The sequence below is a fragment of the Lepidochelys kempii genome, chromosome 1 (assembly GCF_965140265.1).
Source record: "Lepidochelys kempii isolate rLepKem1 chromosome 1, rLepKem1.hap2, whole genome shotgun sequence".
In the NCBI taxonomy this organism is placed as follows: domain Eukaryota; kingdom Metazoa; phylum Chordata; order Testudines; family Cheloniidae; genus Lepidochelys; species Lepidochelys kempii.
In genome coordinates this window covers 239,317,122-239,343,822 of record NC_133256.1, presented here as the reverse complement: position 1 = coordinate 239,343,822, position 26,701 = coordinate 239,317,122, and the positions used below count along the sequence as shown (strand labels likewise).

At 41.8% G+C, this 26,701-nt stretch overlaps 1 protein-coding gene across 7 annotated transcripts in view; it reads left to right on the top strand.

The window, feature by feature from the left end:
* The window catches only part of BCL2L13 (BCL2 like 13), an 80,343-nt gene that overhangs the window by 15,911 nt on the left and 37,731 nt on the right, over positions 1-26,701 (top strand). For 5 of the 7 annotated variants that reach the window (XM_073319857.1, XM_073319806.1, XM_073319817.1 and 2 more), the window contains 3 exons: positions 10,601-10,708; positions 19,666-19,822; positions 22,332-22,401. In XM_073319857.1, coding sequence (XP_073175958.1) covers positions 10,601-10,708; positions 19,666-19,822; positions 22,332-22,401 — 335 coding nt within the window. Of the gene's footprint in view, positions 1-10,600; positions 10,709-19,665; positions 19,823-22,331; positions 22,402-24,125; positions 25,193-26,701 lie in introns of those variants that run through there. The other 2 variants (XM_073319847.1, XM_073319867.1) reach the window with 2 other exon arrangements.

Genomic DNA, 26,701 nt, shown 5'->3' with positions numbered 1-26,701 from the left:
GTATTTTATAGAATTTGTTGCCCATTTGCACCCAAATGACTTCTGGAGGAATGACTTCTCAGAGTCTGGCAGATTTATAGTTAGCATTTGATTTAGCATAATTTACTTTAAATCCAGATGCTTTCCCAAAGTCATGGATTTGTTCAGATACTAATTTTAGGGTCATATTTTGTTTAGATAAAAATGCTACATCATCTGTATATAAAGCTACTTTCTGATGTGTTCCTGTCAGTTTTATTCCTGTGGTAGTCATTGTTCCTTATCCTCTGTGCAGAAGGCTCCATGGCCAGTGGTAAAGGAGACAATGCACAACCCGGCCTAGTTGTTCCTCTGTGTAATTCAAGTGGGAGATTTAACCCCATTATCTTGTGCAGCTGCCTTGGGGCTGGTGTAAAGAACAGTTATCCATGTAAGGAACTGCGGGCCAGTAATGTCCCTTTGGGACTAGACTTGAAACAGAAAGTTTCACTCCATCAAAAGTTTTCTCTGCATCAAGTGATAACAAAGGAATTGGATCTTGTTTAAATCTGCAATTATGGATGATTCCAAGTACTCTCTGAATATTGTCTGACATTTGTCTATCCTTAATACAGTTTGACCTGCATTCACAAGAACTGAGAACATGGACTGCAATTGGCCAGCCAGTATTTTTGTTAAGTTCTTTGTCATGATTCAGGATTGCCCATTTTTAATGTCTCTCATGCTAGTAGCTCTTGTATTTCAGCACATATTCAAATCAAGTTACTAGGGGAGGGAAATCCTTAAAACTTTTTTTCCTTTAACTAGCATATAGAAATACACAAGTACTGAATCAGAATTACGGAGGTTATCTATCAGGATTTGCAAAAAGTAGAGAAATCAAGGATGTAGTGTCAAAGTATTTTTGAAAATTGCGAATATCTCTGTGGCACTAAGTTCATACTTCAATCTGTACAATTAGTTTATTAAAACCAAAAAAATTATATGTTTGTACTTGGGTGTCAGTGTAATTTCATCTCCTGCTCTGTCAAAGGACAGGCACCTGAGTACCAAGACACCCATGCATTGTCGCATCTATGATTTATCTGTTTCATAAAGCTATTTGTGGGAAAGCATGGGTTATTTGACTATCACAGGAGGTGTGACCATGCCATTTCCTAATCTGCGATAACTACATTTTGTTTCAATAAACACACATTGGGTAAGAACAAAGCCACTATTTGAAATAGACATTTTCATTACTAGAACACAATATTCCAAGAGGAATCAGTATTTTTCTGTAACTCAAAATTATTTTCTATGTTTGCATAAACAGATCTGAGTTGTTTAAAAGTGGGGAGGAAATGGAGAATCCCATAAGCATTTAATTAAAGATCAATACTGAAACGGAATTAAGAGCAAAATATCAGTACAAGTTTTTGTATTCAACTGACATCGAAAGCTAGTAAAACACAGAGCTTCTGAGCAAAGATAACTAACTAACAAGTCTGCTATTTAGAGAACATAGACAAGTTTGCTTATGCTGCAGAGGGATGTTGTCTCAGACATGCTCTTTGTTGTTCTAGGACAGCAATACTTTCAAAATTTGTTCTTTCCATCCCCACTGCTTTAAACCTGCCTCCTTTCCTTCAGCAAACGGACAAACACTGGTAATCTCTTGCCATCATTACTCTTTTTCTCCACATCCCCACCTTCCTATCCGTTCATATGCCACTGCGAAAGTCAACTTCTTCTCCTGCTCTGCCGATGTTGTTTTCCTTTTTACCTGTTCAGAATCCCATTGCTTGTCATCAGTTATATAATTCAAGCTGATATATAATTCAAGCTCCATTTTCTCACTTTTAAGGCCCTACATAACCTCACCCTACCTTCATATCTCCTCTCCATCCTCTTATTTTCTTATCTCACTCTTGGTGTCTCCTTTACTGTTTTCTGTGCTTGTAACAGTTTTCCATTTCTTGTTGCTTAACAGGCAGCTCATACAGTACAAATGTATGGCATTCCATCTGCTTGATCATTATGATTATTATTTATATTATGTGTGGTATGAGAGCCACTAAATGCAAATGGAAAGGAGTTGCTTGGGATCCCCCAATGGTAAGGAGTGAGAACTTCCACTCTTCAGAGGCGCCAACCCTCTCTGCTTCTCTGCCCCCCCCCCCCCCCGGCTTCCTGCGAATCAGCTGTTCGCGTGGGAAGCTGGCACAGGCTGAGAAGCAGGCCATGGCTTCCCGCTCAGGCCCAGGGAGGCGGAGGTGAGCTGGGGCGCAAGGAGGGCCACCTGCGCTGCAGCAGGTAACCGGTGGGGGGTGTGTGTGTGCAGGGGAACTGCTCCCTGCCCCAGCTCACCTCGGCTTGAGCAGGAAGCCGTGGCCTGCTTCTCAGCCCTCCCAGGCTTCCCGCTGAACAGCTGATTCATGGGAAGCCGGGGGGGGGGGGCATAGAAGCAGAGCGGGGCAGCATGTTCAGCGAAGGCGGAGCGGAGGTGAGGTGATCTGGGGCCGGGCGCAGGGTGGGGAGCTGCCAGTGGATGCTCTGCGCCCACCAAATTTTCCCAGTGGGTGCTCTAGCCCCGGAGCACCCAGGGAGTCTGCGCCTAAGGTGCCACTTTTAAAATGTGATCAGTGGGGGAGCAGCCGCTCTCCTGTCCCGTCCCCCCCGCTACACTCCACTGCCCCTAGGAGCCAGAGGGACCTGCCAGATGCTTCCTGGGAGCTGCCCCAGGTAAGCACCTCCGGGACTCCCCACGTCGCCCCCTGGCAGGTACCTCTGGCTCTTAGGGGCGAGGTGGGCACCCACTACAGTGGCCCATGAGACCCTCCTGCCTGGTTCTGGCAGTCAGGGGACAGGGGAGGGGGTGGATGGGACAGGGGTCCGGGAGGGGGGTGTCAAGGAATACGGTGGGTTGGATGGGGCAGGAGTCCCAGGGGGTGGGGGTGGGCAACGACTCCCTTGTGGGTTGAGGAGGGAACCCGTTGTTAAGATTTTGGCAGCTCATCTCTGAATACAGCTAACACTTAGCTTGACATACCTTTTATTTTATGGAGTATAGAGCCATTTGTGCATTATTTATGAAGTGTTGACTGTATGGTTGCTGTTGCTTTGGCTTAAAAAGCAGCAGTTACATCAACTTTAGCCTACTGATCTTGAAGAAGGAAGAAAACTATATCTACTATAGCAACAAGAGGGCAGCCTTTAAACAGTTTCCTGGAAGTATCCCCTTTGATGTGCCAGACTTCAAGCATCCACACTCTTCACAAGCGGAGACCACATGACCTCAAAGATTACTTGAATGAGCCTTTGAGCTCCAGCATCCTTGTTTCATACCGTGCCTTGCTGCAGCCCAAATGAAATCAGACTCCTGAAAACTTTGCCTTATTAGGGAGCAGTGTACTCAATAAGTTTTTTGCAGCAATACCCAGAGGCCTTTTCAAAGCAAGGTAGCATTTATTAGTCAACTGGAATACAGTGTCCTTAGGTTAGCGTGGTAAAAACCAGGTTCAAATCAGATTCCGTAGGCAGAAGCGATAGCTCCAAGATGGGATATCTGTTGTGGGTCTATCTCAATCTGTCCTGTTGAAGCTATTCCACATTTTATAAATAATCGATAGTAATTGGAGCGGGGATATGAACTTTGGTCTCTCAACAAGAGAGTGAGAAAGACCTTTACCAGATCATCCCAATGGCTAGGACACACTCTCTTGCATTGTGGGAGACCCAAGTTCAAGTCCCTTCTGTAAATCAGGCAGAGCAGGGAAGTGACTCTGGGTTTCCTATGTCCCAGGAGAGTACCCTAACCACTGATCGAAAGATTAGAAGGAAACTGCTCCTCCTCCTCCTGATGATATTTGACTTTTTCAGTTCACTGAAAAAAAAATGTTTTTGGTTCAACCCAAAACAATTTATTTTTATTTTTCAGAATTGCAATCAGATTGAAAGAATGAATTTGCTCAGCTCTACTCCTGAGTTCTCAGCAGCAGCCTTAAGACAGTCTGTACATGTTATCGTTTTGTCTTTGCTATGGCCTCTCTGTTCACATGCTCACCCTGTTTCAGGGTGGATTTGATTTAAATCAATTTGATTTAAATCACTACTCAGGAAGACTTGATTTAATCATGGATATCTACATAAAAGTGCATTCTTGGTGGTTGTTATAACCTTAATACATATTCTTCACAACTCAGTGATAGATGTAGGTTTCCTTTTTAGAAGGTACACACTGTACATTTTTAAAGTGATTTATTTTGAAAACTTTTCAGATTAGTTTTACAGCTATATCAGAAAATGAATGATTGTCTGGTTATTTCATTTACCAAAGGTAATTGAAGCAGATATTTATGAAGTCATTGGGAGGAGAACTATCTCCAATTCAACAGGTTAATCATTAATAATTGGAGGATTTTCTTGCTGTGCTCTGTTAGGAGGAGAACATCACCAGGCAGACATTTAAATTGTTTTATTTAACTAAAACAACATTATTATGTATTCAGGATTTTTTTCTTCAACAACAAACATCTAATATTTTAACAAAACAGTCATATGAATTTTTGAATTTAGTTAAACATTCAAGTTTTTTAAAATCAGGTTTGTTTTTGTTAAAATTGTTTAACTAAAATAGTTAACTGAAATTAAAAAAAAAATTAAATAGACTATGTCAGCCAGGTCAAAATGAGAAACTTAAAATATTGGCTTTTGCAGCTAACTTGGTCGTTGTCACCTTCATTTTCCTGTTTGTTCATAATCTGAAAAAGAAAAACAAGCTTTTCTGCTTTTTCAGGTCCCAAAAGATTTCTCAATTTGGAATGAATTAGTCCAAAGGAAGAAAATATTCTTTCTACACTGGCAAAAGAAGCTACTGCTCTTCAACAGCCTCTGAATCCAAGTGCTTAAGTGACTTCCACCAGTTCACTGGTGTGACTTTCTTTAAAACATCAGCAAACATCTATTTCTTGAATGGTTCACCCTTAGCTCTGAAGTTTATTATAGTTGGCATTATGGAGGGATGATTGCTGGATGTCCATGTCATAGCCAGCTCCTCTTCTTCAGCAGTTAAGGTTTGACCCTGGTACTGAATATTGAGAATATTTGCAAGAAAGTGAGCTGGAGATAGTGCTTGTCCCATTCGGTTTTTTTAATGCTTGTAATTTAACTCTGTCATTGCTGATTTCTCTTTTTAATATCTCACTCAGTTCCTTCCAAATATCACCAGTGTCAGCAATAAAACAGCTATTTTCCTGCGTTTTGTTCAAGGCTACAGAAATAGGCTTCAGGGTACTCAGCATGTGTTCAACATTTCTCTTACGCCCAATGTTGAGAAGTTTGACTGTGACAGTGCCATCTGTTTTTTCATGATTTTGTTCACAAACTGTCGTCAGATTAGGCCAGTTCTTGATATAGTGCTCAAAACAGTCCACTACTAAGTTCCATTGCACGTCTTGTGGGAAAGTTAGCTTGGTTCCTCCCACTTTTTTCAGAGCAGCTGCTGCTGCAAAGTGGGTGTTAGGGAAGTATTTTGCAATTTCAGCAACATTAGCCTTTATTTCTGGAACACTGAAGTCTTTGGCAAAGAGGTGAATCAAATGAGCACTGCAACTGGATGTTGTTAGTTTGGGACACTCTTCTAAATTTCTTCTCATCTTGGATACATTTGCAGCATTGTCTTTGACCAAGCTGCGTGCTAGACATTTGAATTTTTTTTCACAGTTTGTTATAGCTTTTACTGGTACTTCTTGTAAGTATTCTGCTGTGTGTGCATTTCCTGATATATCAGTTGTTTCCGTAAGGAAGACATTCCCTTCTTCTGTTGTCACACAAGCATATACAACAGGATCATTGAGGACATTGCTCCACCCATCAAGACTCAGGTTAACAATTTCACCCTCTAGACCTTTTTGCACGCTGCTCAATTTCTCTTTCATACACTTTATCCAGCAATTTGCCTGCAACATCTGCTCTGTTGGGTGGACTGTATCTTGGTCTTAATGACTGAACCATGTTAATGAAGTGTGGGTTCTCAATCATACGGAAAGGAGAGTTTGTTGCATAAACAAACAGGGCAATTTTTTCATCAATTACCTCTTTGTGTAATCTGCTGGTTCTTATCACAAACTTATCTATGGTGGTTTCTGGATGATGGAGATTTTTTTTTCTTTTTGCTACAGGTGATATACTGTGGCTATGTGTGACATATGATGTGACTGAAACACTATCATTGGTAGATAACTCTGAAACTATAGAAAATGATGGTGATATTGAAGGTGGAGAGTCTTCAAAATCCTGTATGTTGAGGATGAATTCTCCTAAACAAAATAAGTCAATGCAGTTGTTTAATTATTATTACCATACTGCTCATTTAGTATTACTCATTGCATTCACTGACAGTACTACTTTAAAGGTGAAATTGTAAAAGGAGGATCTGCCTGTTTCAGCTATTTATTTTTTATCACAACTGCATCTAAAATGACAGTACCGTAGAGTAAAAACTATATTTTTTGCTCAAACATGAGAATTCAAGAATAGTCCAGAAGGAAGACAGGCAGTCCTTAAGAAAGAAGTATGAAATAAAAAAGTTTACCAACCTGAAGATCCTGCATGTTCAGACATGTTCCTTTCATCATCTTCAAGGCAGTTTCCTCCTGAGAAGGAACACTTCACATGATGTTGTTTCATTTGGGCAACCAGGCCTAGCATTTCTTTGTTGCACTGTTTGCATTCTGCACACATGCCTATCTTATCCACAGGTAGAGGAACTTCATTAAAATATTCCCAAACTGGGTCTCTTTTACAGCCTGCTGCCATTATAGGTTTTCCCTTCTAGTGAGAGAATGGTATGGTAGGTCTCAAATCAATGAAGGCTGCACTCAGAAAGACCTCAAGACTTCTGGAATATGCTGCTCAAACAGTTTCACTTTGGTTTCTACAGCCTGTCCCTCACTTCTCACATTTATCTCTAGACTACTTCTCCTTGTCTAGATCTATTCCGCCTCCAACAATCTTCTATTCATTGAACTTTTTGAAACTTTGCACTTTTAGAGAGAGGTAAGGGATTGGCTCTGTGTACACAAATTTTCAGAGGGACAGTAGGGTTGAGGTCTGTTATTTCTTACCTCTACATATTATTTATTTATTTTAAAACATTTTTGCTGTTAACAAGTGTGTTATCTCTGGAGGAACAAATCCAGAGTTCGAGAACTACAAAACTAAGCATCTCTGATGGTATCTTCTAGACTGAGCACTGAGTCCCATTGGGTAGATAGAAAGATTAATCTATACAGAAGCCCCTGGAACCCCATAAGATTGGGTCCCTAATCAATGAATTATTGGAACTCGTTTACAAAACTTTTCTTAAACATTATATGAATATATTGTCTCATACTATAGAATTAGAATTGATAATCCCTATTCCATGATGAGATATCTTTGAGCTATAATGTATCTTAATTAAACAGGTTTTTTTCCTCAAAGAGCATTTTATCAAAAAAATCCAATTTTAAATAAAAAAAATCCAATTTTTTGATATCTCCTCTGTCCTGCTTTGACTTTCTCGTCATTAAGTGATAATGTTAGTTACTGGGGCTCCCATTGTCCCATTCTCCATTCTGATGTGTGATTCCAGCCAGTGCTTGTTAAAGTATTTGGTCTCATCCCAGAGAGAATATGTGACACTTGGCATGTCTCCTTCTCTTCTACACTCTGTGTATAATACATAAACTGAGATACACATGTGGATCATAAATCTATTAACAAAAACTTGCACATTCATCACACACACCTATAATTAACTCATGCAAACTGGAGTGCTGTGATACAAATTACTGTGTTCTTTGTGCTTTTGGCCTGTGGGGAAGTGAAGGGCCCTACAGGATCCACTTGCCAATAAAGGGCCTGCATTGCGCGACCTGTCCTTTTATCCTTGGAAAGCTAAGTTTGCCCCTATCAGTGCCACTTCCAGGTTGGCCATGGGGTGTCACTTGAGATCATCATAGGATACTTCCATTTTCCCAGAAGCTGATACTGCAGTCTTTTTCTTCTGGTTACTTTTGAACAGCTTTGAAAACTATTTAAAGGAGTACTTCTCTTTTAAGAACCTTCATTTTGCACTGAACTGTTCTCTGAAATTGGGCATGTTTCTTTAAATTGATGGGGATCAAGAGAATGGAACTGCAGGGAGCTGGAGTCCGTTGATCTTTGCAGTGTTTGCTCCCTGTGGAGTCACTGAGCCAGAGGGATAGAGGTGGTTTTTTTTTTTTTTTTTTAATGCTCTGGAACCACTAAATTCTTTTATACTTTTGGAATCTGCTGCTGTAAAGTTGAGGGTGTTGATGAGATGGAAACCATTGACACTGCAGCATCAGTTATCAAAACAATTCTTTTGTACGCTGGCAGTAGTGGGATTTCTCTTGCTCGCATTTTCCACATGACTTGTTATCAAGTATGACAACTTGTCATGTGCAATCAGCATCACGTTCGTCACATGAGAACAGGTCGTTGTCTACAAAGGCTGCTGCCTTCCTTTCAAGCAGGGCAGGGTGAGGCATATGTTAAAACAGGAGGCTGTATGTGTATGTACTTGTTGGTCTTGATCGTGAAGTGGTACTTCAGCCATTCCAGGAGGAGATATTGAGGGAATTGATAAAGCATTAGTGTGTGGCTGTTCATGATCCAAAATAAGGAAGAGCTCTTTTCTTGAATTTATAGTTCAGAGGGAGAGTGTTTGAGAGGAACTTGGGAAGCTAAGTAAAATAGTTTGAGAGGTGGAGATAATTTCATAATTGTGGGGCTGAGAAAAATGAAATGGGACTGGCCATCTGCTGCATTTTCGAACTGTTCACATCAGGAACTGTAAACCGTTTCAGCTGACTCATGCATTCAGTTGGCGTGAGTGCGCTTCACACAGGTAGCTACAATTGGAGAATAGCGTGTATATAAACAATTCTGAAGTTCCTACCCAGGCTCAGCTGGATTGATTTAGGAAAACACTTCCAGCTCACTTTTCAAATACAGAAGTCACTGGAAGCAATGCAAATGAATATTACTAGGCTTTTTAAAATATCTGAAATGTGGGAAACAATGATCATGAATAGAATCACCATGGAGGGGAAAAAGATGAAACCTGGAGGGACAGAGTGGAGCATCTAATGGAATGCTGAGGGTAGTAAGGAGAGATAAGAACCAGGAGAACATAATCATAGAAGCCTAGTTTGTGGAGAAGAGTTATTGATGCTGTTGAAGGAAACTGAGATTAGAACAAATGAGGACTGATAAACAATTAAGAGTTGGCCTGGAAGAGTTTACTTATTGTGCAGTTTTTGAGTCAGCAGTTTTTTGAGTTAATGGATGCAGACCGGACTGGAGTACATTGTAGAGAACTGGAGGAAAAGAAGTAGAGAAAACAAGAGTAGACCGTTGGCTTAGTGAGCTCAGGGGAAATATGACAGTACTTAGATGGAACAGAGATCGTTAGGACATGGGAATATAAAGGCTTATTTGAAAGTTTCTGGGAAGGAGCCAGAAGAAAAGGGTTGAGAATGGGGGAAAGGGAAGGAAAAAAGGTTGGCTAGGTGTTGAGAGTTCTATGTGGCACGTTCTTTCTAAGCACCTGTTCTTTGTGGCTTGTACCTTTTCCCAAAGAGCAGCTATTTAAGCAGCATTTTTGTGAGCTCTGTCTCAGCCCAGAGGTGAACTCTTTCCGGGCAGTTAGATTAAAATCCAGTTAGCAGTTTCTGAAAGCCTTGAATGTTCAATGTATTTTCACCTGTTTAGATTTTACCGGATCATAAGTCAAACACCTGGGATATTATACCATTCTGAATGAAGACAAGTGTTGTTGACATGTCTGAAATAATTTGGTTTAGTTGTTAGAATATCTAGAACAAGACTTTGGAAGCTTTGCATTAGATGATCTGTTGTGACCTGTAGACCCTATATGAACAGGAGACCATAAAGCTCAAAAGATGAAAGGGCTGCCTAATAGAGATTTTGGGATTCTTCAGTATCTGGAGAATGAGATGCCTTTTGTTGGTTGATAGCGTCCTTGGATTTTTTGTGTATGTAGTTCTGCAAAATTTAGTGTTCAAAATAATATCAAATTATATTTATTCTCTGTATTTAGAGGAGACAGATGTGACTTGATAAATGTTGTAACTTCTGATGCTGTCTGCTTTGATTTGGTGTAATTTGATATGGTTTTGACTGACTGTATTTATTTGCATATTGCTTATTTGCGTCCTCTGGTTTATGATTATGATGGTTTTGAAAATTACTCTTAAGTTCATTTTTGGATTTAAAATAGTGTTCACTATTTGCTGTTTGTGGCCTTCCTTTTAGTTGTTTACTAATTAATTTGTTAAACACTTTTTACATATTCTTATTGTAACCAAATAGAGTATTCTGCATGTGTGTAAGATAGACTGTTACATGGATTATACATGGATCCATGTAATAAAGCTCCATTGTAAAATATGTAAAAAGAGGTCAGACTTCATGTTGCTGTGGGAAGTTGATCTCTGTTTTGTGCAACTAAATTCTAGATTCTTTTCACTTTTACATTTTTATATCGGCCACCATTAAATTCTCCTGGCAGATAGTGCACCTTTTGACCAACTTCTCTGGTTTGTTTCAGGGCCCCAGCAGTCTGTAATACCACAAGCTCTGGAGAAAGAGGTTCTAGAGAAGCTTAAGACAGAAATTGAGGAGGAGCTAAAACATCTTGATGAAGAAATTTTGGAAGGTCTGTGCTTGTTTGGTGGATTTCTCCCTCTCCCCCTGTTTGTTTCAGTTGATGCAACCTTACCTTATACTGTTACAATTCGTCAAGTATGTGCATTCTCCATTGTAGCATGTGTGCGCATCTGTACGTTCTTGACCAGAGATTATAAATAGCAGGATCTGTGCCTGTGCAAATCAGTGCCTTGTGTTCCCAGGCAAGGACATACATGGACCTGCGGCTGCTCCAGTTCTTTCCCAACCATCTGCAGCTTGAGACGGAACAGTTGTGGTGTCTGCTGTTTGCATCTTCTTCCTGCCTTTCACATTTTCTTGTTTATTTTATTTACTTAGCTAGTTTATATTTTTTATTTTTTCTTGTTCTCTTAGAACACAATTTTTGCTCCTCTCTTCCCACCCCCCCCTCCATTTCTTTCTGCCCCTGAATTTCTTGTATCACCTGTTGTGGCCTATGGCACTTCCCCAGATTATGTCTAAGACTGAGCCCTGCCAGACCCACCACAGGTCTCTTCCCTGTAGCGATGGGCTCCCTAGCTCTCTCTGGTGTCTCGGAGAATCTCGCATCCCATCCAAGTGTAAAGTATGCACTGGATTTAAGGGCAGGTTCTGCAAGGATAGAGAGGCTCGGCTGAAGCTCCTCTTGAAACATTCCTTAGCTCTGGTAGGGTCTGTTTCTCCCCCACTATACATCAGCCTCAATTGCTCAAGCTGCACAGTTGACTTCCAGAGCTCCAGAGGAGGTTTCAGAAATGAAGCCCTCTAAAAGACAAAAGCCCCTCACCCCTTTTTTGAGAGTATTCAATAGGAAAAGTCACTTCTTACAGCCAACTACCTGGAGACCTCACCTCCCATAATGGGTACAACTGAGTCTGCAGCTGACACTGGTACCAAAACCTTGATAACACCTAAGAAGTCATCTTGATAGGAGGTCTTCAGTTTCATAGTACCAAGAGAGACCTGCTTTGGTACTGTCTGATGCCTCTAGTCACCGAGGTGCATCTAAAACCAGGGACTGTAAGACTATCTCAAGGGCTTTGGAACGGACATCCTCTTGGAAACATTGATATCAGCCAGACCGACCCCTGGCTCCCTGTCCAGGACTGCCCTCCATGAGATATAAACTCTCTGAGCACAGAGAGGTCATCTCGTCTGCCTTTCTGGTACTGCATGCAGCATCCCCAATCCTACATCAATCACCATTATCGTCTTGGGCTCCTACCATTTGCTGTCGTAGCCTACCAGCACCCTCTGGATTCCTTTGCCATGAGGATCTCCTCATCTTGGAGAAACTGGAGTCACCTGTCTTAAGGGGTACTGTAAGAGCCTCTCCCCCAGTGCTGCTTCTACAGTTGGTGACTAGGGGCAGTGAGTGGTATGGGTCCATGATGCCCGAGCTCCAGGAATATTCAGGACCGGGGGGGCCTGGCTCCACTAATGTTTGTAGTCGGGCCCTGTCTGCTGCCCCCGCGTGCCTCCACCTGAGCGTCCCTCACCTGCCGCCCCCACGTGCCTTCCCCAGGACCCGGAGCATCCCTGCCTCAAGTGTGTGACTGCCCTGCCGCTGCCTTGCTGCTGCTGGCAGTCGCTGCTGCCTACAACACAAGAGTGGCTCCGGCGGCAGGCTTAGGAGACTGCTGCACCTGCAGGGGGAGGAGGCTCACACATGATTGGCAGCCCTCCCCGCCCCGGCACCCACCAGGAGACGACGCTGAGGGGGCTTCCGGGAGACAGTCTGGACCTCACCTGAGCAGCTGCTGGGGCTTGGGTGAGTGTCCGACCATGTGATCCATGCCCCCCTGCCTGCAGCCACCACTTCTGGCAGCCCCATCCCTGTGAGGCTATGGTGAAGGGCAGCAGGGTGCAGCAGGGGAGGAGGCCACATGTGATGGCAGCACACCCCCCACCACAGGGGAGGTGAGTGGGCTTCCTTGAGCTGAGCAGCTGGGGCTTGGGTGAGTGTTGTGACACTCGGTCACCTCTCCTGCCCCACACTGTGCAAGGGGCAACCCAATCCCCCCCCACCCGCAGTGAGGCTATGGTGAGGGGCAGTAGAAGGGGAGGAGGCCACATGTGATGGCAGCGCGCCCCCGGCACCAACTACAGGGGAGGCGAGGGGACTTCCTGGATCTGATAGGGACCCTAGGAGCATGTGCAGTGACAGTGGTGAATGTGCTGCTGGGGGGAGGAGGAAGGGGGCCCCTCCCCCGGAGCTCGCTGCTGCTGGCGGGGAGAATATTGAGGGGGTCCTCTCTGGTCCTAACCCTGGGGCCGCCTTTCTGCACCCCAACCCTCAGCCCCAACCCTGAGCCCCATCCTGCACCGTGAACCCCACATCCCCAGAGCCCTCACCTGAGGGGAAAAACACGCAACTTAAATTTGGTGGTCAGTTTGGGGTATGATTGTGTTTAGCACAATACTTGATTATTTTACACTCTTTAAAGTATATAATTGGTTGTATACAGGTACAAGAAAATATAATGTATTGAAGCAGGCGAATGCTGATTCTGACTTTCCACTTTTAATTGGCCCTTGTAATCTTGTGGCGCAGGAGCATTGTAGCTTCATTTTATCTCAGCAACAAATTCTTGATTTGTAGGACCAGTAATAATCAACAATGGATACATTCTTAATAAAATTACCCAGAGGAAAAGAAGAAAAGGGTAATTCATCAAGTGACGGCCTGAGTTCAACACCCAGCTTTCAAACTGAAATTATACAAAAGAAAGATGCAGCAAATCTACAAGATAAGAAAAGGAGTTTTCAGCAATCTTGGCTATCAAGATTTACGTTGTTGGAATTCAATAATGAATTAGAGCTTTTTGCTCAGTCTGCAAAAACTGTTGCAGATCTTAATATTTTCTAAGGCCAAACCAAAGTTTATTTCGTCCTGATTTCAAGATTGGAGACACATTGTGTGGTTTTACATCACACAAAAAATCATTCTGTCACAAAGAAGCGGTAATGAAGTATGATGCTCTGCAATCGCAGGTAAATGTTTCTGCGCTAATGTCGGCCAGTTACAGAAAACAATCACAATCAGCTAGGAATGCACTGCACAAAATCTTTAACAGTGTGCAGTACCTAGCTCAAGAAGGAATAACATTATGTGGACATAATGAGAGTGATGCAAATTTGATGCAGCTCTTGTTGCTACGCAGTACAGATTCAGAAGAACTGAGACAGTGGCTTAGTCGCACAAAATACAAGTGGCTGTCACATGAGGTTATTAACGAAATCCTCAAAATGATGGCGCTAAGACAAATTGTGCAAAAGATAAAGGCTTCAAAGTTTTACGCCATTGTAATGGATGAGACTACCGATTTGTCAAGAAAAGAACAAGTCAGTTTTTCTTTAATGTTCTTTTCTAGTGAAGACTGTGAGATTTATGGAGAGTTTATTGGGTTTTGCCAAACTGATGTGAAGGATGCTGCTTCTCTTTTCAAAATTGTGGAAGATACGTTTCTCTGGTGTGATTAGCACTTTTCTGATTATTGGGGACAGTGTTATGACGGAGCCAGTAATGCATCTGGCAAATTAACTGGTGTCCAAAGCCAGAGTGAAGGATTGAGAGCCAAGAGCGGAATTTGTGCACTATGCTGCACATTCCCTTAACCTTGCCACGCAGGGTACCCTACATAATATTCCAGAATGTTGTGATATGTTTTCGATGGTGAAAGATCTCAATGCCTTCAGGGAGTTATCAAAGTGTATGGCAGCATTCAGAGAGTTTCAGAATGAAGGGGAGCCTTCTTTATGACCATTGTGCCCAAAAAGATGAACTCTCAGGATCAGTAGCATTAAATCACTGCTCCACAACTACAAGGCCAAGATGAAGTGACGGAAAGCGCACCGACTCATCATACAGTCACTTCTGGGAATCAACAGTAGAGAAGGCAAGAAATCTTTATTTAGATGATCCTACACACCTGAGAAAATGCAAGCCACCAATATGGCTCACCATGGAAGCCTTCCTTACACCTTCAGTGACCCCAAAGAGTATTTTCTTCAAATATATGTTGGTATCATTGATGCTTGCAAAGTTTGCCATTGAACAGAGGTTTTCAACAGAAAGCTTTACTTTCGCAGTAAAATTGGAGAAGCCTATAACTGATGCAGCAAATGGCTCGAAACAAGACATTGTCCCAATAAGTGAAGCTTTCCATGGTGACATTAACATGAAGCGGCCATCTCTTCATTTAGAAATGTTGAGTGGTATTTCCAGATTGAGAAATTGCCAGCTTAATTCGGTGAGCGAAGTGAAGCAATTTCTGAAACAAAATGAAGACTTGAGTGACATGTCAGAAGTTACAATTCTCCTGAAATTATTCTACACAATTCTGACTACAACCTTCACTGTTGAACGATCATTCAGTTGCCTGCACAGACTGAAAAAATATTTGTGAATGACAATGGGCCAAGAACATCTAAATCACTTGGCATTTCTGCACATGCATAAGAATTCTACCTCTGAATTAGACGTTGCAAGTCTCCTGGATGACTTCATTTCAAGAACCGAACAGCGATGAAGAGTGTTTGCTGCCTCTTAAAGAACAGCAAAAGAAGGGGCTACATTTGTTTTAATTTTAGGAAGTATTTGTTTGAGAGTTATTGATCCAAGAGTGCCTGGTTGTTTGTGTATTCAAAAGAGTATTAATAAAGTTGATATTCTTAGTTAAATAAATTTTTCTTACAATAGTGATATTGTGAAATACAGGAAAACTGTTAAATGCTTACTGTTTCCAATCCATTTTTACATTATTTTTAAAAATATATGTATCGGCTTACAAGGCAGGTGTGTGTTGGGGGTGCAGGACTTGGACCTGTAATGGGCACCACCAAAAATTATACAAACCTGCTGCCCATGTTGGTGACTGAACCTTTATGCACAAGAACAGGATCTGATCCACTGCCTCTGGTACCAGTACTAATGCCCAAAGCTTCCCCATTCTACTTGGGGGATGACACTTGGAGGTTTCCATACAGGGCTCTATTTTAGCACTGTAACACCCTTCTTCTCTGGAGACATACCCTGAGGAGGCCTTTCCAGCAGACGCCTCAGTGACCCTTCTCCTATCCAGTTCTGCAGTGGGCCTATTGGAACTCCTGAATGCATTATGGTGATCAGTTTTATAGCGTACAAGCCTGAAAGAAACACCAACAAGAACGCCTGCTAGTACTGCAACAGCCACAAGATTGCTTCCCAGTACTGCTTGTTCCCATGGTATCCGAGGAGACCCAAAGACCTAAGAGGAGAGAGACCCATTGACTGAAGAACGGTTGACCCTTTTAGCTAAGTCAGCGTCATCCTGTGGTGATGTGGTAATACCACCACCGCCCTCCTGTGCAGATGACATTAGGGCCTTCCAGGACTTAATGAAATGTCCATGTAAATCCCTTCAGATGCCTTTGGAGGAGGTCCAGGAGTCTGTGTTCCCTAGTGGACATTTTACGTATCACGCACCAGAGTAAGACCACTATACCCATCGATGAGGTCCTGTTATAACCAGCATGTATTCTGTAGCAGGCATGTATTCTGTCTACTTGAAAACAGGCAGGCAAAAAATTACATTCTGACCAAGATAATGGTGTATTTCTCCCATCCGGTTGCTGACCCTGTTTCACAGTAGTTATGTAGCAAGTGTCCTGGTCTCCTGAGGGAGGTGCAAAATACTATGGATGACCTCCCATTTGAAGAGCCCAAGCTCTTCAGTGGCCACAAAGACTCCTTGCTCCACTCCTTTAAAGACACTAGGACAACATTAGATCTATGCTATCTCTACGCTATCTCTGCGGAGCCCCCTAGAAGGTGATCCAGACCCTCATGGCCGAGACTAGCTTCTCAGTAGTACTCGGATCTACTTCATCTCTCTGTGGCAATGTTTCTCTGCCTTCCTCTCAGGGAGGATCTCCTATCAGAGAGCTCCAGCTCTCTAACTCATCCCAACCTTTAGTCTCTGAACCTGAAGTCTTGGCTCCTAGATGGGGTTCTCAGGCATAGAATTAAATTGCTCAGCCAATTTTCAGGCGTTTTCCTGCTAGATAAAAGAACTTACTGCTTGTAAGACTTTCCAGCAAAAGTGGAAACACTTCCATTCCTGGTGTTTTCACTGCTCTTTACAAGCCTCAGAAGCTCCACTCCCAAGGACCCTATGTTACCTGTTGTGTCTTTAAGGCCAAGTTGTGTCAGTGAGCTCAGTTTGAGTATGCCTGAAGGGTTTATACAGTTTATTTCCCCTGTCAGGAGCATCTCTTGTCCATGGGACCTTTAATCTGGTCCTCAGTGCCTTGAGGAATACCCCCTCCCCCTGTTTGACCTGATGTCTACCTCACCTCTCTCTCCGTACTTCATAACTAGTTGCCATTACCTTAGCAAGAAGAATGGGAGAACTCAAGGCATTCGTGGCAGACCCATCGTATGCTGCCTTCTACTGTGACGGGGTCATGCTGTACCTTCATCTCATTTCCTGCCTAAAACCTCATTGGAATTTCATGTCATCCAAGAGATTCGTTTTTCAATTTTCTGTGCCTCGACAAAGGAGGCTAGTGTTTATACAATAGACATTAGGAGGGCCCTCACCTTCTACCTTGATAGGACTAAGATCTTTAGGGCCTATCCCACACTGTATATTTTTCCAAAAGGCATAAGGGACAGCCAATATCCACTTAAAGGCTGTTAAAGTAGGTTTTGGGTTGTATCTTGACCCACGGTGAAGTGGTGGGGTTACATCCTCATAGAGTGACAGACCACTTTTATAGCCCCCCTGAAGGATCTCCCCATAGCAGATATCTGCAGGGGTACAACTTGATTCTGTTTACACGTTCACCAGATATGCCCTCCTACCTGTGTCCAGAGTGAACTCTCTAGATTTGCCTCCTCAGTATTCTCCTCCACCTTGAGATGCTTCTTGGGAACCTCCTTCTATGGTGAGATAATTGGCTCTGTGGATATGGGGAAAGCAGTGGACATGATATATCTTGACTTTAGCAAAGGTTTTGATACCACAATATTCGTACCAGCAAGTTAAAGTAGTATGGATTGGATGAATGGACTATAAGGTGGATGGAAAGCTGGCTAGATTGTCGGGCTCAACAGGTAGTGATCAATGGCTCGAAGTCTAGTTGGCAGCTGGTATCAAGAAGAGTACCCTATGGGTTGGTCCTGGGGCCGTTTTTGTTTAACATCTTTATTAATGATCCTGATAATGGGATGGATTGTACCCTCAGCAAGTTTGCAGATGACACTAAACTAGGGGGAGAGGTAGATACGCTGGAGGGTAGGGATAGGATCCATAGCGACCTAGACAAATTGGAGGACTGGGCCAAAAGAAATCTGGTGAGGTTCAACAAGGACAAGTGCACAGTCCCGCACTTAAAACGTAAGAATCCTATGCACTGCTACAGGCTGGGGACTGACTGGCTAAGCAGCAGTTCTGCAGAAAAGGACCTGTGGATTACAGTGAATGAGAAGCTGGATATGAGTCAGCAGTGTGCCCTTGTTGCCAAGAAGGCTAACTGCATATTGGGCTGCATTAGTAGGACCATAGCCAGCAGATCGAGGGAAGTGATTATTCCCCTCTATTTGGCACTGGTGAGGCCACATCTGGAGTATTGCATCCAGTTTTGGGCCCCCCACTACAGAAAGGATGTGGACAAATTGGAGAGAGTCCAGTGGAAGTCAACGAAAATGATCAGGGGGCTAGAGCACATGATTTATGAGGAGAGGCTGAGGGAACTGGGCTTGTTTAGTCTGCAGAAAAGAAGAGTGAGGGGGGATTTGATAGCAGCCTTAAACTACCTGAAGGGGAGTTCCAAAGAGGATGGAGCTAGGCTGTTCTCAGTGGTGGCAGATGACAGAACAAGGAGCAATGATCTCAAGTTGCAGTGGGGGAGGTCTAGGTTTGATATTAGAAAACACTGTTTCACTAGAAGGGTGGTGAAGCACTGGCATGCGTTACCTAGGGAGGTGGTGGAATCTCCATCCTCTGAGGTTTTTAAGGCCAGGCTTGACAACATCTTAACTTGCCCAGATTATGTAAAAAGGACCCAGTTTTGCTCCTGGATAAATCATTGCAGCTATCTTTGCAGTGGTATGTGAATATTTTAGAGAGATTTGTGTACAGCATGTGCCAGATGAGTAAGTTAAGGTTGCTGTGAGAACCTTGTCTTTTGTGTTTCCTGACTTTTTTGTGTTTACAATTTTAAATTCAGTGTCACGGTAGATTCCAATACTTAATGAACACTAAAATGCCCTGTTATATTGGTTTAATAATGCTATTGACTGTTAGCTGATGTGTTTTTAGCTTTATGAGTATATAACATCAAACCATAATCTTAGTGAAGGTCAGCTTGGACACCTGGTGTGTACACAGTATTTGTGATGTCTATGATTATCATTGATCATGGTATTAAAATTCCAGTCACTGGGTAACTTATTGTAGGGAACAGTACTCCATGTGCAGGGGTGGATTAGATGACCCATTAGAAATTAAGAGATGGAAAAGATTTTAGTCAAACAGAATATTATTTTAAGAATTGCACTCAGGCATTGTTGCAGAACTAGCCACATCTGTGGCCAGATTCAGCAGTGATGTAAATGATGATGTAACTTTCACAGTGGGTATAACTGTGAAAAAGTGTAACTTAAAGGTCGTTTTCAGTGATTGTGCAAAATATGTATAGCTTACAATTCACATATATGAATGGATCTTCCTGCTAACACAAAGGTCTAAGTAAGAAATTAGAGGGGATGCTTTGGCCCAGAGACTTCCATGTATTTAATTATTTCAGGCTGAATTTGCCCCTGGTGTGTCTTCCTGAAATTGTTATACAAGCGTGCACTTACTCTGAAGCCAAGCATTTTACTGTGTGAAATAAACTTTGACTAGTGTCTGAACAGTTTTGTGGCTAATTGTATTTAGTGTTTTGGGGTTTTTTTTTTTTTTTTTTTTGCTTTATCCTCAGCCTTTACCAGCACAGGGTTTGACTGCCACACTTCTCCAGTATTCAGTCCTGCCAATCCAGAGAGTTCAATAGAAGATTGCTTAGCTCATCTTGGAGAGAAAGTGTCCCAGGAACTGAAAGAACCTCTTCACAAAGCCCTACAGATCTTGCTTAGCAAGTAAGTTGTCATTTGCTTTGCTCAGTGGGAAGGTACTTTTTCCCTTTAAATTCTTACAGTTGCTATTATGCTGGTTATGTGACTGCACTTTGTTTTGGTATTGTTTCTCTTCCAATCTTCCTTTGCCTGCCCTCTTCATTTCTATCTGTATCTATCTATCTAGCACAAACATTCCCTTTGCTGTGTTGAACTTTAAGGCAATTTTCAAACCCTTTTAACTTCTGAGCATTGAGCCTCCAAAATTGACTTGACATACTGTAAACTACTGGTTGATATCTAGCAAATCATAAATTTCCTAGAAACTGGACTGAAACCAGATTAGCATCTCCACTCAATACTCAGTCTTAATGTTAGGTTCTGGATGCTATAACTGCAATACCATGGGGCTAATGTTGTTGATATCTCTGTATTTTAGGTACCCAGATGTTGCTAAACTTGTCTTGGTTGCACATCTGCCAATGGAACTACTTCCACATTTTCATTGTAGGAACGTACCTTTCAGCTTGTCACGCTCCTGGCCTTTAAAATGAGGGACAAGTAGGAAATAATAGAGAAGTTACATTCAGGTAGCGCAGAAACGTGTTTAAATGTAAGTCAGTTTTTTTTGTTATTTAAAAATTAAAAAATTTTGTGTAGTGGGGTGGATCCTCAAGGAGCCCACATGAGACAGAAAAGGGGTTATTTTACTTGTTGATTGACTGCATCCTTTCAAGAGAGAGTGGGTAGTTGGGCTATCTGGAGTGAATAAAGAACTGGCCTTTCATCTTAGGAATCAATGTTTAAATTCCAACAGGGCATGTAACTGATGTCCCAGTGACTTGGCTAAAGTTCTAGTGTGAGATAGAGTTGCTTTGGTTGCCATTTTTTTTTTTTTTTAGTATGAATGAGCAAATCTGGGTTTAGGGGAGCCAAACTGACTTCCTCTTATTCTGGTTGCACTGGATGACAATGTATCTGATGTCCAAAAATTGTGGATAGAAATCTTGGGCTCTGATGAACCAGTTTGGGAGATTATCTATATAAATATGGCTGTGAAGACAGCACTGGAAAAGCTTGGGCTACACTGTTTCTGATTTTGTAGATGTATACAGTAATGGGGATAGGAGGAAATTGAGATTTTCAGGTGTCCTCTGCCTGTTCTTTGAGCATTACTCTTCCAGAACTCTTCTTGCGTAGCTGTTCCTGATATTTTTAAATGACGAGGTACTAAAAGCCCAGAGTATCAGTTACCAAGTTTCTTTACTTCTGATATTGTGGGCCTAGAGTACCTTGTATGGGCACTGGGGAGGGATCTATAGACCCTTATGAGGGGAGTGACCTTCATGTAGGCTTTTGAGAGATAATGAGATGTGTAAGTAGTTCCTTGACTAGACTACCTTCTTGCAATGAATCAAGTGGTCCAGTTGCTGACTTAATAAATGAAATTGGTGTTAATGGAGAGTGGATTGTCACAGTTTCTTGGGTATGCAAATTGGGTCCCTTTGCACTTGTACATAGACCAGCTAAGATCGCACCAGACTGAATCCAAAAGATGCTACCCTCAGTTCCACAGAAAAGGTCTCGTTACATCTAGAGCATCTGACTAAGACTGGTTGTGGAGCCAATCAGCTCTGTTCTTTGATCTGCCCAGCTGAAACATGTGGTCTAGCCACTATGTCTTCCATCTTCAGAAGCTAATAAATGCAACATCTTCCCTTATGTTCAGTTTTTATTGGGCCAAGAAATGAAGTTGTCTTGTGTATGGAAGTGCATAGTGCCACCAATAGACTGTCACATCAGCTAATGGTGACATTTCTCTAACTTTTTAGAGAAAGAATGAGTACTAAGCACTGATTTGGTTCCCCATTATTTTTTTCTTGATGCAGTACATAGTGCTAATGAGAATTCTATGCTAAGATCTCTGCAGGCTAACTGGTGTTTGGGTGACCCATGTGAGTTACCTGTGCACAGTAAAAGTAGTTCTGTAGATCTTTCATTTGCCTAGCATATGATATATGCTCAGAGACCATCTTAGTTGTACTTAAACCCTTAGCACAAAATTGTCTTTGTTGCAGTGCTCTACAAACTGTCAGATCTTGCTAACCATCTATGTGCTCCTTTAGAAATACACACTATATCTTTCAGATGGCCTCATACAGACAGGGAGTTCTTTCATCTTCCATTAATTTCCCCACTCCCATTGGTAACTGGTAAGCAGGAAATGGAGAGCTTATGGACCATTAATGCCAGAGGATAGTTCCCCCTTTGCAGGATGATCAGTTTTTCTTTACCTAATTCCCTAAAAATGAATTTGCTTTGTTTTACTGAAGGAATAACTCTGGATTATAGCACTAAGATACCAATGCTGTCTGGTTAATTTTTAAGCGGCACTTTAATTTTAAGCTTCATTTTGACATGCTTTGTAATTGCATGCAGTGGATATGCGAACCTTTAGTTACCTGGGAACTGAAAGAATTTTAATCTTTGTTTTTTCCCTTTATAACCTTTTGTGTTGGTTTAATTCCTGCAGGCCAGTGACGTATCAGGAATACCGAGAACGCACTCTGGAGACAGACGCTCATGCCAGTGGATGGAGCAAGGTAATAAACGAATTATCTTACCTTTGAGTTCTTAACACTTTGAAGTTAATGGAGAGGATTTGCCCTATAATGCTCCCATAGCAGGATATACAGACCTATGGACTTCAAATATTTAGAAGCATCTCGGAACCAGAAATAAATGGGTTATAGTCCAATATCTTCTCCCCTCAAAAAGGTGTGTGTAGATATGTTAATTAGTCCCACCACGAGTGCTGGGGTCTGGACTAGATAACCTCTCGAGGTCCCTTCCAGTTTTGTGATTCTGTGATGTGCAATTTTGTATTTTTTTTGCTGGACTGCACTTTAATGCATTTGCTATTTGTTAATCTAATCTTCTTATGTTGGTGTTGGGTAAGTAGTAAGACAGAGATAGAGCTGCTGTCGCTTAACATTGATGCCTGGATGCCAATTATTAAAAATTTAAAATTCCCTAGAAGCATTTGCTGTTGTAGCAGTTCTGTAGTGAATATTGAGAAGTGTTTCCATTATTCTTCTCTGCAATCGCTTCTCAGTTGTTTTGTTGACTTTTTAAATTCTTTTCACTTGTTAATCTAGTTCTGAGAAAAGTAAAGATAACAACATGCTCCAAGATTTTGAGGTTTTAATGACTCAGAAAATTGAGTTAAGCTTCCTGTAGCAGCCTCAGCATCACTATCATAGGTGTATGAGCTGCAAGAGGGTTTTTTATTATGTCATCACGCAATATGTGGTAGGCGATTTTGCTGATACAGCAGAACTGCGTCTTTTCTATAATCTGAGGCCTCTGCATTCCAATTTGCACTACATTGTATGATCCATCTACCTTGAGAGATGTTTCTCAGTGGATCCCAAGACTGCAAAATGAAATGCAAATCTATAAATGGAATTCATCTAGAAGACAAACGCAGCCACCTCTGGGATGAAATGCAGTGATTTATTAACAGTACACAGCTACACTATGCAGCAGAGCAAGACAAAAAGTTATTCTTTTCTTGTTGAAACTTAGTATGGAATTTGGGTAGCCTAATATAATTACCTTAGTGAGAATATGGCCATTACACTGAGGCTAACACTCTATTTTTACCCTTCTGTGTATGCACACAAAAGCTGAGATTTTTAATGGCCACAAGTTGCCAGGTCCTTTTTTCTCATTCGGAAGAGAGCATAGGTCCAGCCTGATGTTAGCTGGAGCATTGGTTCAGCATTGACCCAGCAAAGAGTGCTATGTGTTGAATGCCAAAACTGCTTCCTACTGATGTAAGTGATAGCTGCATTGAGATACTTTTAATAGTGCTAATTTCGCTTGACCCTGCCTAATTTGAGATCTGATGGGATTGTAATACAAAATGAAAAAACATAAGCCCAGGGATCCCGAATTGAAGTTCCCACAAAGTTCAACTCTGAATTTCCTGACTTCTTCAATTTAAAATCTGAACATTAGCATTGCATTAATATATTTTCTGTCTAATATGTCATTAGAAGACATAACACTAGTTAAAAAAACAAATTAACTATCTGGTACTTGTGTATTACAGCTATCTTCTACTTTTATCATTTATATGGAAATTGAGATTTTATGCTGAAAACGGATCAACCCTACATGTGGAGAAGTAATACCTTTGACTGTAATGCTTGTACTTAAGGCATAAGTTTCCTGATGGAGATCCATTTTCATCTGAAAGGACAATAGATTTTCCTGGGGCCTTAAAAAATATTCAAGTCTGCATATTTTATACCCTGTAAGTCATCTTGCCATATGTGTTCTGCCTCTTGTGCTGTCCTCTAAAGCTTTTTAGCTCATATGGTCATGTGACTCTGACCAGTAACAAGGCTCCATCAGTAACAGTAGCCACCCTTAGATAAATGTTAGTGTTTCTCATTTTTTTAAAATAGTTGTACCTCTCTCGCTCAGACATCTACTTTGATGAGACGATAGTTAGGCACTATATTTTTCTCTATGCTAACTGGAAAAAGCAGAAGACTAAGGTGTAAACCCCAAGAGCTGCACTAAATATAATTTTCTCAAATGCAGGGTCTTAAATCAGCTGCAGAATCAGTTATCATGAGTTGAGGTTTCTCTTTTGACATTCTGGGTGATGTCTCTCATCCAATGGCTAACTGATCAGTAGTTTTTGGCATCAGAAACTATCAATGAACTAGGAGCGCAACATTGCAGCTACCGTAGGTGTTAGAATCCTGTTAGCTAGGTAGCTTATTGGATCACAATCCTGAATTTTTGGTTTCAGAGTAGCAGCCATGTTAGTCTGTATTCGCAAAAAGAAAAGGAGTACTTTTGGCACCTTAAATTGGTTAGTCTCTAGGGTGCCACAAGTAATCCTGAATTTGGCATCCTCAGTTGTGACCCACTGAGGCACGGTTACAGTGGCATAGTCTGGCTAGGATCCACAGAACCCAGTCAATTAAGCTTTGGATCAGAACCCCACGCTATTCAAAATTTGATATTGAGAGTTTTAAAGGTTAAAGATCAGTGACCATGAGCCAGAAGGCATCAGCAGAAGCAATCAAATTTCAAGCCCTGAGAGAGAGCCTGTGTCTTGAACATGAACAAAGACTGGCAGCACTTAGAAGGCAGGAGAAGGAAGCCTTGGCCCAGCTGGAAAGAGATGCTAGAGAAAGGATCGCTAAAATGGAAAAAGAAGCTGCTCAAAGAAAGAGAGAAGCCCATGCAAGACATATGGAATGGCTGGCTGCTGAGGAGAGTGTTTGCCAGATGCAGCAAGAAACTGACAGACTTGAGCTCCAAATCAAAAAAGTAATGGAAGAACAGCAGGTCCAGTTCATAACAATGTTGGTATGTTGTATTACTCTGAGCAGTTGTCTGTGTTTAACTGGTTTTGCTATGGCCAGGGAGAGGGTGACTCAAACCTGGGGAAGGTGAAAAATAGCTGTTTGTCTGTGAATGAAATTTCTGAATGTCTGTCTGATATCTCAGAAGTAAATCTGGAATTAGATGAAGCACAGAGAAAGCTTGTTTATGGAGAAAAGGTTTCTCTAGAACAACTTAAAGTTGATGGTCAGGTTGAAGCCCTAATTGAGGAAGAAAGGTAAATTTTTTATAGGTGATGGATTGTTGGCAAGTAAAGTTTGTGAAAGTGAGTCTAAAAAAGGTAGAAATGATTTGTTTAAAGTAGCTCAGTATAATGTGGAGAACAGCAGTTTATCTGTTGGGAGTGGCAACTTGCGTGTTAGAGAAGCTGTCTCACTTTCTAAGGGGTTTGTCTACACTGGCAATTAACAGCACTGCAATTTTCTTGCTCAGGGGTGTGAGCAAACACTCCCCTGAGCGCAGCAAGTTACAACGCTGTAAAGTGCCAGTGTAAACAGTGCCCCAGCGCTGGGAGCTACGCTCCTCATTGAGGTGTGGTGTGTGGTGGTATTGTGTTTTGGGTTTTTTTATTTTTTTTTATTTTATTTTTTTTAAAGAGCGCTGGGAGAGCTTTAGCATTGCTGGTGTAGACTAGCCCTAAGTATATGTCTGAAATCAGCCAGGAGTGCTGGGACAAAGGAAAGAATGACTCCAATTGTTTTGAATAGCAGCATGCCTGCTGAGGAAAAGTTTCGCTAGTTTTTTGTGAAGCAGACAAAGTGCTTCTCAGTTTATGCTACTTGAAAATGTACCAGTTGTTCCAGAGCTGGATATGCATTTAACTAAGTTTGTGTCTGCTAGGCAGAATGACATTATAACTAGGTCGCATCCAGTTGGTGACATAACTAGATCCCAGACAATTCTGGTGCTTCTATTTTGCCTCTTGATAGTGTGTTACTGGGTAAAGGTATGACAACTGTCTGTTTAGCCAGGTTGATATCATAGCCAGGGCACAAGGAGAGCATGAAGGTGTTTGACTGTTACCCACTAACCGTGTGGAAACTTGTAACAAGGAGGAAACAATTCCTAAGCTTGTATGTGGCAAAGGGAAAGAGAGTGCCTCTAACCTTTTATCTAGTAAGTCTATCAGCTTACCTAAAAGGGGGTTGTGTAAAAATCCTCCTGATGGGCCAGAGGTGATTCTGGATTTAAGTGAAACCCAGAAAGAGTCTGTTGTTGCTCAGGAAAACGTTCCTTTAGAACAAGTCCTAGGTGAAGAGGGTAAGGGCAGAATTTCTGTGAAAGATGAATTGTTGCTTTAAAAGATTCCTGAAGAGGAAAAATCTTCGTGGTAGTTTTTCCAAGCAGTTTGCTGTAAATGAGGGGTGTGGTGAAAGTGATTTGATCAAGAGAGTTTCAGTTCCTAGCAGCCAGAATTTTTCTGTTGAAAATTGATCCACTTACTCTGCGTTAGAAAGACCTAATGTGGGTAGC